Genomic DNA, 14,334 nt, shown 5'->3' with positions numbered 1-14,334 from the left:
TAAACGTTCTATGGGCTTTCAACCAAGATCCAAGTCTCTGAAGCAATAAAGGACAGCCGAGGCTTGAAAACTCTCATTCAGGTGTATGTCATAATTTATGATGACCATAAAAAGTATATTGAACTTTATGCATCTCAATGACTATACACAGGGGTTGCAGTAGAAGTTAAACAATAAAGTCAATAGGACAGGCCCCATTTGAGTCACCTCTCATCAAGGAATGCCAGCTGGATAAGTTCCTACTCAAACCTGCGGTTTCATCCAGCCACGTAAGATAACTATTGAAAGACTATACCACCAATTACAAGGAACTGCAATCTCTAGTGCAGCATGTCATGTTTTATAAAGTTGAATGCATTCATGTATAACAGCATTCCTGCCACATCCAGGAAAATCATGAGAATCCCGGTATCTTTCCTATTCACTTTGGAATGGTGTTAAAACAATTTTTCCAAAAGAATAGGAATATATAGAAATAACAACATAAAGGAAATAAGGTGATACCTTTTTTATTGGCCTACCAATGCATTTTATGATTAGCTTTTGAAGGTAACTCCTTCTTCCTCAGATCAGAAATAAGCAAATGTTGAAAAATATAAGTATATGTAAGGGAAACGTAAAAGCATTCTAGTGACAGTCTCACAGGAATGGTGAAAGAATCCCCTCCCAAGAGCATTGTTAAGCATAGACATAACCCAAAAACAATATTCTTAGGCAGATTGTTCAACAAATAATTTGGACAACAATCCAAAGCACAAAAAGTTTCCTAAATTAAGTTTCCTCAAAAGTCAGTTGTTCAAAAAAGGACCAACATTTCTTCACATATACCTGTTTCTGAGTTTTTTCATAAAAAGTGATTGAATCTGCTGTTTACCCGACCATTGTATTAATGAATCCCTTATCAAAGTAACCTTATCTTTAAAGTACTTTTACCAAGGCACATTGAGGAGGAAGAGAGGCACCTGCCAGCTGACTTCCCTACATGGTACAGCGCCAGTGCTGCCCGATTTGCTGAAGGCCTGAATATTTCCCCCTTCTCTCTAGCGTCCTCCTCCGGCTTCCCCCCTGGTCTCCCAGTCTCACCTTTAAAGCTAATTACAGCAGCCTGCAGAGGATCACCGGTAAGTAAAATGATTTTATCTTCAATATAGTGATTGAAATGTGTCATTTTTGAGAATTATATCTGCCGTGTATATTGTGTGTGTATGAAAAATGAATGGAAAAAATTGCATTACAATTAGTAAAGGGGATGGGATGTGGGGCAGAGCTTGGGTGGGCCTAGGGAGGTCTGTGGTTGGTGTACTCAGTTGATATTTATTAGACTTAGAGGGTACTTAGCTTGAAGTAGCTGAGAAACACTGCTGAAGGCAATCAGCTGGTGCCAGTGCCTCTCCTTCTCTCCGGCCCTCTTCCCTGCTGGCTTCACAGGGCCCATTTTGAGAGCCTCTGCAAAGGCGCGGATGTCAACGTGATGATGTCACGCATATGCGTGATGTCATCACAGCGACATCTGCGCCTCAAGCCGTGGCCACTAGCTTTAGTGTGCCCCGGGTCAAGAAAGTTTGAAAGACACTGCTCTAACAGTTAAAACCAGATTCAGGTTTTGTTTTTCTACTGCTCTAGTCTTCATGGAAAATTATCCCTCAGTATGTTATTGTTTCAACATAGCCAGCTCACCCCTGAGAGCTTATATCATTTCCACACAAATTATAGGATGGGGACATTTAAAATATTTTATCTGAAGGCTGGCTGATTAAACAAGTAACCCTCAGAAACCCATTCTGCAGGTTATCAAATAGGTAAATTTTTTTTACAAATGTTTGTTAAGCATTTCCTATAACAAGAACAAAAATAACAAATGCAATCTCCCTTTGTGATTCAGTCTCATTCAAGACTACTTACAGCATTTGACAGTTTCCTTTTATGTTTTTACTAACCTCAGGATCTATGAATGGTTGACACATTTCCTTACATTTGGGTCCGGTTCGCCTGGACAACAGGACCAGTTTTATGTATCTTTTGTCATTTTAATAAATTTTCCTGTCCCCTGTACATTTTAGTTTTGTTTCGTTTTGGTTTTTTTGCTGTGCACTATTCCTGCAGGTTTTTTTTATTGGTTCTTTTTGTTTTGCTTCTGCTCTTTTACTAAGCTACATCTATTTTTCAGGGTAGTTTCTCCAGCACTCCCTCCTGTTCCTTCCCTCAATTTGCCTACGCCCTCATTCATTCTGTTTTCTTACCCCTAGCTCCAATACTCTATGTTGAGAACAACTGTGCAGGAGAAAAGACAGGAGGAAGAGACTGGAGATGCATCACTAATAAGTAATTATGCAACTGAGAAGAAGTAATCAGTGCAGAAAAGGCAGCCAAAAACAGAGTGGAGAATCCAAGGAGGGAGGGGAGGAGAAAGATAGTCGGGTAGTGGTGTTTTGTCTAGTTTTAGTCAATAAAAACAACTGTTTTTGCATCAGGGTTGTTGTTTTTTTTTTTTTTTTTTAATTAAAGCTTAAAACCAGCCAAAGTCAGGGATTAAATTCTAATATCATATCATTAATATAAAATCAAAAGTGTTTTAGTTAGTACCATTTTTGTAATAAACTGAAGTGTGACTAATAGTTGAAACTAGAAAGCCAAACACGGAATTCTAAATTTTTTTAAAAGGTCCACACTAATACAATCACACAGTGCCTTGCAAAGGTTTTCACATTTTTGTACATTCTGTGGTGTAAAAATACATTGATATGCACAACGTACAATAAGAAACCAGAGTCAGAAGAAAAAAATATTTATTCAAATTTTTTAAAAAGTTAACATTTTACAATATAATGTACAGATATGAGAGTCAAAGTGAAAATTTTGCTCACATAGAAATGAATTTATGTATAAGAAAGAGTTGAATGAATCTGTTTTCTAAAACACAAACCTTTACATGTGTAAAGAACAGATGTTAACCATATAGGCCTAGAATCCAACCTGAGCTTCTTAATTAGTTCTACATTGCCTACATGCCAAGGGTTTGTGCATCAGAAAAGTTAGACTTAATGGACTTATACATAACTTAAGATCTTGACATGTGAGCCTTATAAATCCAATCCCTAGTGAGTGAAAGTTTGTTACATCAGAAAATAAAGCTTGATTTCAAAAACATATAAGAGAAATAAATTATTCTGAAGCAAAAATAGATTTCGTAAACTTTGTGGACTAAATAGCTGATTGAATATATGTTAAAAATATTTTCTCATTTTTGAATATTTTGATCTCTTTTCAAGATTGTAATGCTTGATGTTGAATTGTAAAAGGATATACATTTTTTTAAAAATAGATTTCTTTAGCAGTTTCATTAGAACCATGCATGGTGTTTGTTTTCAGTTCATCTCAAATTGTGTCAGTCTTTTCACCCCCTTTGTACAAGTATTTTTATCATCTCTACCTCCACAGCATATGTCCACTTCAAGCTTAATGTACAACAAGCAGTATTCTATGGCTTCCTTTTTCCAAAAGAGTCCATAGGAAAGGTTTTAAAAAGTCTCTCTCTACAAAATAAAAAGGACTCTTCTCTCTCCCCCTAGCACTATTGCACATTTTCTTGGATGCCTCAAGGAGCAGAGACTGGATTTATGAACTGAGTCACTTGCTGTGTTTAACTGTTCAATGCTGCCAGTTAGAGAATGACACGGTGACAAAATTCATCACCGTTCCCATCCCCGCGGATAACCACGGGAAGCCATCTTCATGTCATTCTTTAAGGAGAGAGGGAAGAATTAGAGTATGAATGGCCACAACCACTGACCCTCAAGCTTTGCGTTGAAGAATGCTGGGGTAGAAGGACTGAGGTTGAAATAGACGCTACAAAATTACATGGGATTATTTCCCGCAGTTATCCTCGGGGACGGGAACGGTGATGAATTTTGTCACCGTGTCATTCTCTACTGCCAGTGAACCATCAGCTGATTCATGGAGTAATAATGCCCTACAAGCAGCATATTGTATCGTAAATGCCGTTTTTATTAGCTGCAAACTCTTTGGTGGTTAAAAGTAGAAGAAACAAATTGGAACATTTTCTCTCAGACTATTTCTCTTTCTGAGGAAAAGACACTCCTAAGCAACAGAAAAACTTTAAATTATTCAAACTACGATCACTCAATACTAACATTTTGCCATTGTTGCTAATGAACAAACAACAAAATATACGATTCTCTTAGGGCTCCTTTTACAAAGCCGCACTAGCGGTTTTAACGCACACACCGGATTAGCGGCTAGCGCATGCGGCAATTTAGCGTGCGCTATTCCGCGCGTTAAGGCCCTAGCGCAGCTTTGTAAAAGGAGCCCTTAGTCTCTACTCACAAAACTTTTGTTTCATTGGGTTTACATAATATGGCATGAAATTTAAAACAAAAGAGTTATCAGAAGACAATGCACATTCCCTGGGAGAAGTGAATCTTGTTTCATCAAAAAATACTGTTTTCAGTTTTCAAGATGTTGATGCTGTCAATTTAGAATGCAAGAACTGCCACAGGCTTTGGGTCACATAATTTCAGGATTATATATTTATAAAATAGTGTGCTTTTTATCACTTTAACGGAGCGCGCAAATTTTAAGTTATTTCAGTTATTCGGTCTAGTGGCTCTTGTACCACCAAAATGCATTTTTAGAGATATGAAAATACATTATTAAAGTGTACTAAAAATTATTGTTGAATAAAATTAGAGCCGTGGAAAGGGGAAAGTTGCATTACTACAAGAAACAGCCACTTTCACTTCTCTGAGTAACATGCAAAGCATTTTCTACAAGTCTTTATTGTAATTCAAACTACTTTTTCAGTAGAACAGTATCATTTCAAAACACTGAATACTTTAAACAAAACTGGTAGTGTTTAACGGTGACGGGACTAAATCGCGCGAGACAACGGCGCGCCGACAACTGAGCGCAAGGTTGACGGCGCGCCGAAGAAAAGCACTATTTTAAAGGGCTCCGACGGGGGGTGTAGGAGGGGAACCCCCCTATTTTACTTAATAGACATTGCGCTGGCGTTGTGGGGGGTTTGGGGGGTTGTAACCCCCCATATTATACTTAAAACTTAACTTTTTCCCTAAAAAACTGGCAAAAAGTTTGGTTTCAAGTATAATGAGGGGGGTTACAACCCCCCAAACCCTCCACAACGCCAGCGCGATGTCTGTTAAGTAAAATAGGGGGGTTCCCCACCAACACCCCCCGCCAGAACCCTTTAAAATAGTGCTTTTCTTTGGCGCGCCGTCAACCTTGCGTGCCATTGTCGCAACATGTGTCTTCTATGGCTTTAAATGCCTGTAACTTGGCACTGTTGCTCTCGTTCAACATCAAGTTACATAAAGCAGCTGTTTCATAATCTGCCAATTAAAGGGTTAAGAAACAAGAGAAATCACATGTTTTAAGTATACTTCTAGGGGAAAAAGGGACAACTTATCACTCAGTGCTCCTTTTACTAAGCTGCACTAAAAAGTGGTCTTAGTGATCCCTTATGCAGGTCTTTCCCGCACGCTAAGGCCATTTTTAGTACGGCTGGAAAATGGCTAATTTTCCACATTAATGGCCATGCGCTAATATTGCCATTAGTGCATGACCATTATTAAAAATGAGCACTTGCCAACGCCTGTTTTGTAGGCAATACATGCTCACACACTATTCATGCACTAATCAGACCTGCTAACTGATTGGTGCAGAAATGCCTCCTTTGGGGGGGGAAAAAAAATTATATTTAAGTGTGTGGTTTGCACGTGCACACTGCAAAATTATCATGCGATGCCTCAGTGCATCCCGCCGCAAGACATTCTAAGTTGCTGTAAGCAGGCACAAGTGCTTACTGCAGCTTAGTAAAAGTACCCTTTTGAGTTTCCAAAAGGGAAGGTATCATATCACAAACGATGGATTTTGCCTCACCTCTTGTTTTTGAATTTGCTAAGGACATAGAGCTCTTGGATGCTACTAAGGTGCGCTTATCGATTTAGCACGCGCTAAACGCTAATGCGTGCATGATAGTCTACGGATGGGTTAGCGTTTAGCGCGTGCTAATTCGATAAGCGCACAAACAACCAGAAATTCAGATTAGAAAATATATATCAGTAACCCAAGTCAATTAATATTTGGCAACTATACAAGAAATATTTTATAAAATCAAAGGTTTCAAAATGTCAGAAATCAATCTGTATAAATGCAGGGAAACATTATGACAAAGGGGCCATGCATGTATTGGAACAATTTCAGCAAAAAGGAAACAGAAAACAATTATGTTAATTCACTAATCTCAACAAAGTATTTGGAACTCTTGTAAGTCCATAGCTAACTGCTACATGGAATCTGATTTGTACTTCACCATTCTAATTATTCCCCCCCCCCCCACACACTTTTACAAAACCATAGCATGGTTTTTAGCATTGGCTGCGGCAGTAACAGCTCCAACGCTCATAAAATTCCTATGAGTATCGGAGCTATTACCATGGTGGCTGGCATTAACCCTTTCAGGACCATAAGGATAGTAGGCCAATTTTTGTGGTTTTGACGACATTTTTATGGTAAAAAGGGCTTGCAGATGCCAAAAATTTGATTTTTTTTGTGAAATATAATTATTTTTTTTAAAAAAATCACACTTCTGGCTTATGGACAGTGTGGCAAGTGAATCTTCTCGTCAATCTGGCAACGACGCTAATGAATGAATGTCGGAACCAGTTTGTTTACATAAAGGCAGTATCATATGGAATCCGTACATATCAAATTTAGAACTGTAGACTATCCCAATCAATATTTATAGGATTTTAAAGTTATGGGACAAATATGTCCCTTGGTCCTGAAAGGGCTACAAGCCACACTACGGTTTTATACAAAGGGGGGGGTCAGTCACTGGTGAGTACTGTAAACACCTAGAAATACAGATATTTATCTATATCCAGATGTCTGAATACAAATCACCTCAATCTGACAGACTTCAGCTGCAGGGCGTTTAACCCTTTAGGGGGCTCAATGGATTGTAAACTGAATCTGTCTCATGACAATAAAAGTATTGAATTACAGACTTGAATTCAGAATGTAGAACAATTGTACATAACAAAGCAAGACATTATACGTTGCATTTGTCATGTTTATTGTACTCTATACCCTGTTATGGATAACAACAAAATGAACCAAATACATATCTATTTATTTATAATTATTTAAATATGTATGCATACACTTCTCCCTCCGACTTCACAAGGGTTAGGAGCAGAACCGGCCCGCGAATATGGAAAATTTGCGAATAACTTTTAGGGCCGTCTCTGACCCACTCCTGCCTCCCTCCTGCGTCCCGGACTTCCCCAGACCTTACCTGGTGGTCTAGCAGTGACGTGGAGCAGGAGCGATCTTCCTATGCTCCTGCCCTGTGCAGAACCATCAACAAAAATGGCTGCCGGGAATTTCCGTTGTAGTCTCACGAGACTACAGGAACTCAGGGCAGCCATTTTTGATGATGGCTCTGCACGTGGCAGGAGCGTAGAAAGATCGCTCCTGCCCCGCGTCACCACTAGACCACCAGGTAAGGTCTGGTGAGGTCCAGGACACAGGGATGGATCGGAGGCAGACTTTACAAACTAGGAGGCAAAAAAAATAGCAAATAACCAAATTCGCAAGTACTAAACCAATGAATTTGGAGGGAGAAGTTTATATCAGCACATATTTTATAGGTACATACATATTCTACAAATTGCATAGATCAGATATTATTATTTAAAGGCACATTTCCCTCAACATATATTGTGGCTCTGCAATATATTTTAATCATCTTAACAGTTCCATATCATAAAAATATATGTGCAACATGAAAAAAAATCTTATTAAATAGGTAATTCACTAAAACCAAATCCATGTAAATTCTGAATTTCTGTTTAAAAATCAGGAAGAAATAACTTTGTACAACACTACTGTCTGCCAACTTCTATAAGGTTATTGTACTGCTGAAGGTTCAGGGTCTGTCACAGCACTGTCTGCATTTGCTCCATTATCCAGAGGTTCCATTATCTAGACAAAAAACAAATACATGCAAGCTCAAACATGTCAGTTAACTACAGCAGATAGTTAGAGAAAAAAGTCCTGAAGAGACATTCAAGAAATATACTTAAAAAACAAACAAACAACGGTTTTGTGATGTATATTTTTAGCACACCAATAAAAAGTATTTAAACATAATTAACTAAAATACTTTCCCCCTCTTCTACTAATGTGCGCTAACCGCTTAGCGCACCTCAGTAAAAGGGCCTTTGTTGGTGACGGGTCAAAAGCGCGCAAGGACAAAGGCACACCGACAACCGAGCGCAGGGCTTAATCGCACCGAAAAAAAAATGTATTTTAAAGGGCTCTGACAAGGGGTGTGGGGGGGAACCCCCCCCACTCTACTTAATAGGGATCGCGCTGCCTCACAATGCCATGTTGGGGGGGGGGGTATAACCCACCACATTATACTGAAAACTTAACTTTTTCCCTAAAAAACAGGGAAAAAGTTAAGTTTCCAGTATAATGAGGGGGGTTACAACCCCCCCAACCCCCCACAAAGCCAGCGCAATCTCTATTAAGTAAAGTGGGGGGGTTCCCCACCAACACCCTCCAACAGAGCCCTTTAAAATATGGTTTTTCTTCGGCGCGATGAAGTCCTGCGCTCGGTTGTCAGCGCGCCTTTGTCCTCGCGCGCTTTAGACTATGAACCACCTTTGTTTCTGCGGTTGTGGCGCGCCTTTGTCCTCACGCGCTTTAGACTATGAACCACCTTTGTTGCCACCAGAAACAGGATTTCATAAACACTTTAATACAATCTTAAGTCCTACTATTTTAAGAAAGGATACACAGCTTTTAAACAAAATTATATCATTTATGAAGGCCGTGTTCAATTTTAAATAAGGCGCTGCAATAGACAAATTGTTTACACTCCCTTTAACAAAGGCAATTACCGTGATGGGCTGCGGTAATTGCTCCAAAGTCCATAGGAATTCAATGGGCTTCAGAGCTTTGCTGCATGGCATTCGCTACTGTACCTTTGCAAAAAGCAGGGGGGGGCATAATTTAAGGTTAGCTCAAGTAGAAAAATCTAATATAATAAAATGTTAAGCCGCGCATGCGCACTTCCTATGTGTGCGCCGGTTTTCCGTGAGCTGTAGCGACACATAGGAAGTGCGCATGCGCGGCTTACGGTTCTTTGAAAGACGCGGTGGTGGCTACTCTCACAATCCCCGCCTGCGTCGGACTTCCGACGCAGGTGGAGATCATGAGAGGAGCCACCGCCGCGTCTTTCAAGTTTAAAAAAAAAAGTCAAGACGGATGTCGGCCGCCGCGGCTGTCGGCAGCTGCAGGCAGCTGTAGCCTGCCGCGGCTGAGCACGGAGACGGGCCGAAGTTTTTTTCAACTTCAGAGTTAGACTGCTGGAGGCTCGGACTGTTAGGTCCAACACGCAAAAAGAAAACAAAAGAAAATAAAGAAAACGTTGGCCCCCGCCGAAGAAGCGGAAGGTGGAGGAGGGGCGTGAGGAGCCGGAGAGCTGTATGTAAGTGTGTGTGTGTGTGTGTATAGCTGAGGAGGAAGTGCAGCAGGAGCAAGGAGGTAGGGAGAGTGGATTTCCCCTACTTGGATGTCAGGCATCAAGAGGACTGGAGTAAAAGCTTTGGTCCTGTGATCCTCACTCTTTTCCTGGGGCTACTGCTGGACAGGGGGGGGAGCAGGACATAAAGGAGAAGAGCTACTGCTGGATAGGGGGAGGAGGGAATGGGAGGGGTGCTGCTGGACAGGGAGAGATAAAAGGAGAAGGGCTACTGCTATATGGGGGGAGCAGGGAAAGGGGGGGAGGTGTTGCTGGATAGGGAGGAGGTAAAAATAAGGGAAAAGGGCTGCTAGCACCTGTTAATGTAACGGACTAAACAACTAGTAAGAATTATATTTAATATAAATGTTTACAGTTCTAGAAATGTCATCATACATTTAAAGGAGACAATATGTTTGCGAAGCTGAAGTATCATCTCTGTATTAAGAGATCATGCAAATCTCCGGACTGAAATGAAATGAAACTGTTTGGGAGCGATTGCATGGAAAAGATAAACAGATTAAAATTTTAATTTGTATAGAGGATAGAGACCACAGTATATAGCGCCTAAAATATCTTACTACTGTGCAAATGTTGAAAGCATGTTAATCATTCAAAAGTGAAAAGAAGTCAACAAAGTACAAGAAAATGAGGGAAGTACAAGGAAATACTTTTTCTAGGCAAGTCAAATGAACCACAGAGAGATCGTCATTAAATGCAAAAATAAGACTGGATAAAAAGTGTTGTACACTGGTGTTCCAAAAGACATAACTGTGGCTATATCCCTAGCGAAGGATAAACCTGTCCTTCCATACTGCTATGCTGTTATTATTCTATTAAAAAATACTCTACCTCCAATTCTGTGCATGATCTTGGGAACATCACTGTGATTTAGTAATTAAGGGGACTTTTACAAAGGTGTGAGTAAAAGTGCCTTAGCACAGTGTTTTTCAACCTTTTTACACCTATGGACCGGCAGAAATAAAAGAATTATTCTGTGGACCGGCGGTTGAAGAACACGGGGCTAAGTTGTTGGCCAGACCCTGCCCCCATAATAGTACTAATTGCACCTTGCACGTCCCATGCCTCATCTGGAAGCCTTCCCTCTGATGTTGCAACGTCAGAGAGAAGGCTTCCGGTTCAGGCGCAGGATGCCCGTAGGAGCCACTGCCCGTGGCTTTGTGCACTGAATCAGTGAAGAAGGAGCTGGCTCGAAGATAACGCCGCATCGATTGCACCGTGGACCGGCGGTTGAAGAACACTGTTTTGGGCCTGATGCACTTGCTGGCCCTGTGGACCGGCAGGAAATTTCTGTGAACCGGCACTGGTCCATGGACAGGTGGTTGAAGAACACTGCCTTAGGACACCCTTGTCCTGCACACTAAGGACACTTTCTAGTGCACCAGTAAACGGTTGATTTCCCATTTTTTTAAAATTAATGACTGTACACTAGTGCATGAGCACATACCAACTGATCAGTGCTGGCATGCACACTCTCTGCCCCAGACCCCCTCCCTCCGCCATAAGAAGGGAATATTTTTCAGCGCACACTAAGGGCTCCTTTTACTAAATATTAGCACGTGCTAACCACGCGCTAAATGCTAATGCGTGCATGTTAGTCTATGGATGCGTTAGCGGTTAGTGCACGCGATTTAGCTAAAACACTTAGGGCTCCTTTTACCACAAAACCTCCTGCATTATGCCCTTTTAAGCTGTGGTAAGCGCACTAGCACTTACTGCAGCTTAGTAAAAGGACATTATTCCTAGTCCAATCACTCCATCAAGTGGTGTTCTATATGTCTGGATCAAAATGGGTCATAAAATTCCTGACCAGATGGGGGGATTTATATTTCTACATTATTATCGCACTTAAATTAATTGTGACTATGTTTGGATGAAAAGAACTAAACAATTATCATGTTAAAGTGCTCTGGTTAAAAGTCAGCAAAAAAAAAAATAGCATCTTACGACACAAAAATGTAATCTTTGCAAAAGAATATGTTCCTTGAGATCCTGGGCAAGTCATTCAATCCTCCGGGTCAGATAGGGAAAATGCTTTATTTAATACCCGATTGTAAACCACTTAGGTAACCTTGATAGGTAGGTGATATATAAATACCTAATAAAATGAATAAAAAATAAATTATGTTTTACCTCATAATTGTTGCCTTTCCAAAACTTCTTCATTTCTTTGCGTCTCCAGGCAACTACTGAACTGGTAATGAGCGTACAGGGAACCAAGTACAGAAGGGCTGGCTGTCCCGTTTTCATCAGTGCCAGAGCGATGAATGTTACCCCCATACCAACAGCATAGGCTGGAGAAATTCAAAAGGGATTTGGAGATTAATTGGGATATAATATACTACACCTCATACTTTGATTATGATAATTACTGTAGATTTAAGCTTAATATCCATTTAATTCAAAATCAAAGCATATCTTCCAGTATTTTCCACTATCCCCCCCTCCCACCTCCTTTTTAATAAGCCACAATAGAAGTTTCTACCATGGCCCGGGAGCGCTAAATGCTCTGACGCTCATAGGAATTCTATGTGTGTTGGAGCAGCGTCAGAACGTGGCTTAGTAAAAGAGGGGAAAGTCAGGTAAATGTTAATTTTATAACAGGTCATGTTGGCTGAGAGGCCAAGTAGGAATCCATTTTAAGCCTATTTTATAAAGATACATAGCACATATGCCTTTTATGCATGTTTACTGTTACATTCCTGTACAAAAATCATTTATAAAATTAACCACATGGGGGGGGAATTCTATTTATGTTGCCTAAAAAATTGGTACTACTCTATACTCTACATCCGGAGTTAGGCACAGTTTATAGAATATGCATCATGCCCATCCCAACAACTAAAATTTAGGTGCGGCCATTTATTCCAACTAAAACCTGGTTTAAATGCCTGAGTCTAATTGATGCACAGATCAGGTGTATTCTATAACACTGCACTGCACTTTTAGGGAATGCATACAGATTTGCATATGCAACTTTAGTCGCAGTATATACAAACTAAGTAATAATGTTTCCAAAATGTATGCAGCCTCAGTTGCTTGCTACCCTCACATACCACCATCATCCTCATAGGCAAAATAAAGGTACTAACAAATTTATTCCTACCCCTACCCTCACCCTCAAAAAGGAAAAAGGAGAAATTAGATCTTATCTGCTAATTATCTTTCCTAGTCTCACCAGAAAAGTCCAGAACTGGTAGGTTTGCATCCATGTAGCAGCAGGTGAAGATAAGAATAGAGAGAAGGGCAACAAAAATGATAAAAGGGATGGAACGATTTCCCTATGAGGAAAGGCTAAAGCATCTAGGGCTCTTCAGCATAGAGAAGAGATGGTTCAGGGGTGATATGATAGAGGTCTATAAAATACTGAGTGGAGTAGAAAGAGTAGATATGAATTTCTTGTTTACTCTTTCCAAAAATACTAGGACTAGGGGGGCATGTGATGAAACTACTACGTAGTAGATTTAAAACAAACTGGAGAAACTATTTCTTCACACAACGTGTAATTAAACTCTGCAATTCATTGCCGGAGAATGTGTTGAAATCAGTTAGCTTAACAGGGTTTAAAAAAAGGTTTGCATTATTTCCTAAAAGAGAAGTCCATAGGCCATTATTGAAATGACTTAGGGAAATCCACTGCTTATTCCTAGAATAAGCAGCATACAATCTGTTTTACTACTTGGGATCTTCAGGGTACTTGGGACCTGGGTTGACCACTATCGGAAACAGGATATTGGGCTTGGATGGACCTTCGGTCTATCCCAGTATGACAATTCTTATGTTCTTATGAAAGGAAAGAGGATCTCCGACACTACCTGCTGAAATATTAACTCAGTGGAGAATTGTAGCTATGCAGGTTCTCTCATGCATGAGGATAGATATGAAGCACTGCATAAAGATAGGATTGACTTTTATACGGTTACCTTGGCCATTTAAGTGCTAAATATCAGAACTTAACCGGCCAACTACCGATTCTAGCCACTAAACACCACCAAAATAGCCAGTTTTGAGATAGGTGCTAACCAGATATTTTTAGTGGCACTAATCTGTTAAATGCTGCTGCAAATGACTGGTTAGCCCCAAACAAGCTATCAACTGTTCAAGAGTCGTTTCTGGCCAGTTAAATTGCTTTGAATATCAACCTGCGTGTTTATTTGCCCAAGGATGGAGAGAGTCCCAGAGTCACATAAGATCAACATCTACTACCGGCTGGAGAGTCCATTTGTACCAGGTTCTGTAGAGAGCCCTGGAGTTTCTCTCTCTGTCAGAGGGCTGTTACTGCGATGACCAGGCCAAATCAGGTGAAAACAAGGGAATAAAAATGAACTGAAATTCAAGTTGCTCTGAATGAAGATTCATCATGCTGTAGTTCCATCTGGAACAGATTCTAATTAAAATGGTGAAATGTTTTAGAACTACCTATCAAAGCAGCATTAGTAAACACTAAGAAAAAATCATTATTTACCTACTGTACAGGCAGCATAATAAATATATGAAGAACTTGTCCAAACATCAAACCTGCGACAATAAGCAACTACAAGGCCTAAAAAAAAAAAAAAGATAATTATTAATTTTCAGTCTTTATTGGAAGAGATATGAGGAAAGAGGGTCGCTCTCACACATTCTTTTATCTTGGCCTACAATTCTTGTGAGGTGGGCAGTACATTACACTCACCCAAAGTTCTTTTTTCTAAGACTAACCCCAGCAGATGATATATTGGAATTAGTGTTGTCTAGGTGGA

The 14,334-nt window shown here is 40.1% G+C and overlaps 1 protein-coding gene across 2 annotated transcripts in view; it reads right to left on the bottom strand.

The window, feature by feature from the left end:
• Nucleotides 1–7,785: 7,785 nt before the first annotated feature.
• Nucleotides 7,786–14,334, bottom strand: part of SPPL2A (signal peptide peptidase like 2A) — a 62,457-nt gene continuing 55,908 nt past the window's right edge. For both annotated transcript variants that reach the window (XM_033920800.1, XM_033920801.1), the window contains 3 exons: nt 14,058–14,135; nt 11,726–11,886; nt 7,786–8,025 (listed from right to left, as the gene is read on the bottom strand). In XM_033920800.1, the coding sequence (XP_033776691.1) occupies nt 7,951–8,025; nt 11,726–11,886; nt 14,058–14,135 (314 nt within the window). In that variant the 3' untranslated portion in view covers nt 7,786–7,950. The remainder of the gene's footprint in view (nt 8,026–11,725; nt 11,887–14,057; nt 14,136–14,334) is intronic.

Source organism: Geotrypetes seraphini, chromosome 14 (genome assembly GCF_902459505.1).
Source record: "Geotrypetes seraphini chromosome 14, aGeoSer1.1, whole genome shotgun sequence".
In the NCBI taxonomy this organism is placed as follows: domain Eukaryota; kingdom Metazoa; phylum Chordata; class Amphibia; order Gymnophiona; family Dermophiidae; genus Geotrypetes; species Geotrypetes seraphini.
This window is presented reverse-complemented; position numbering and strand designations above follow the sequence as displayed.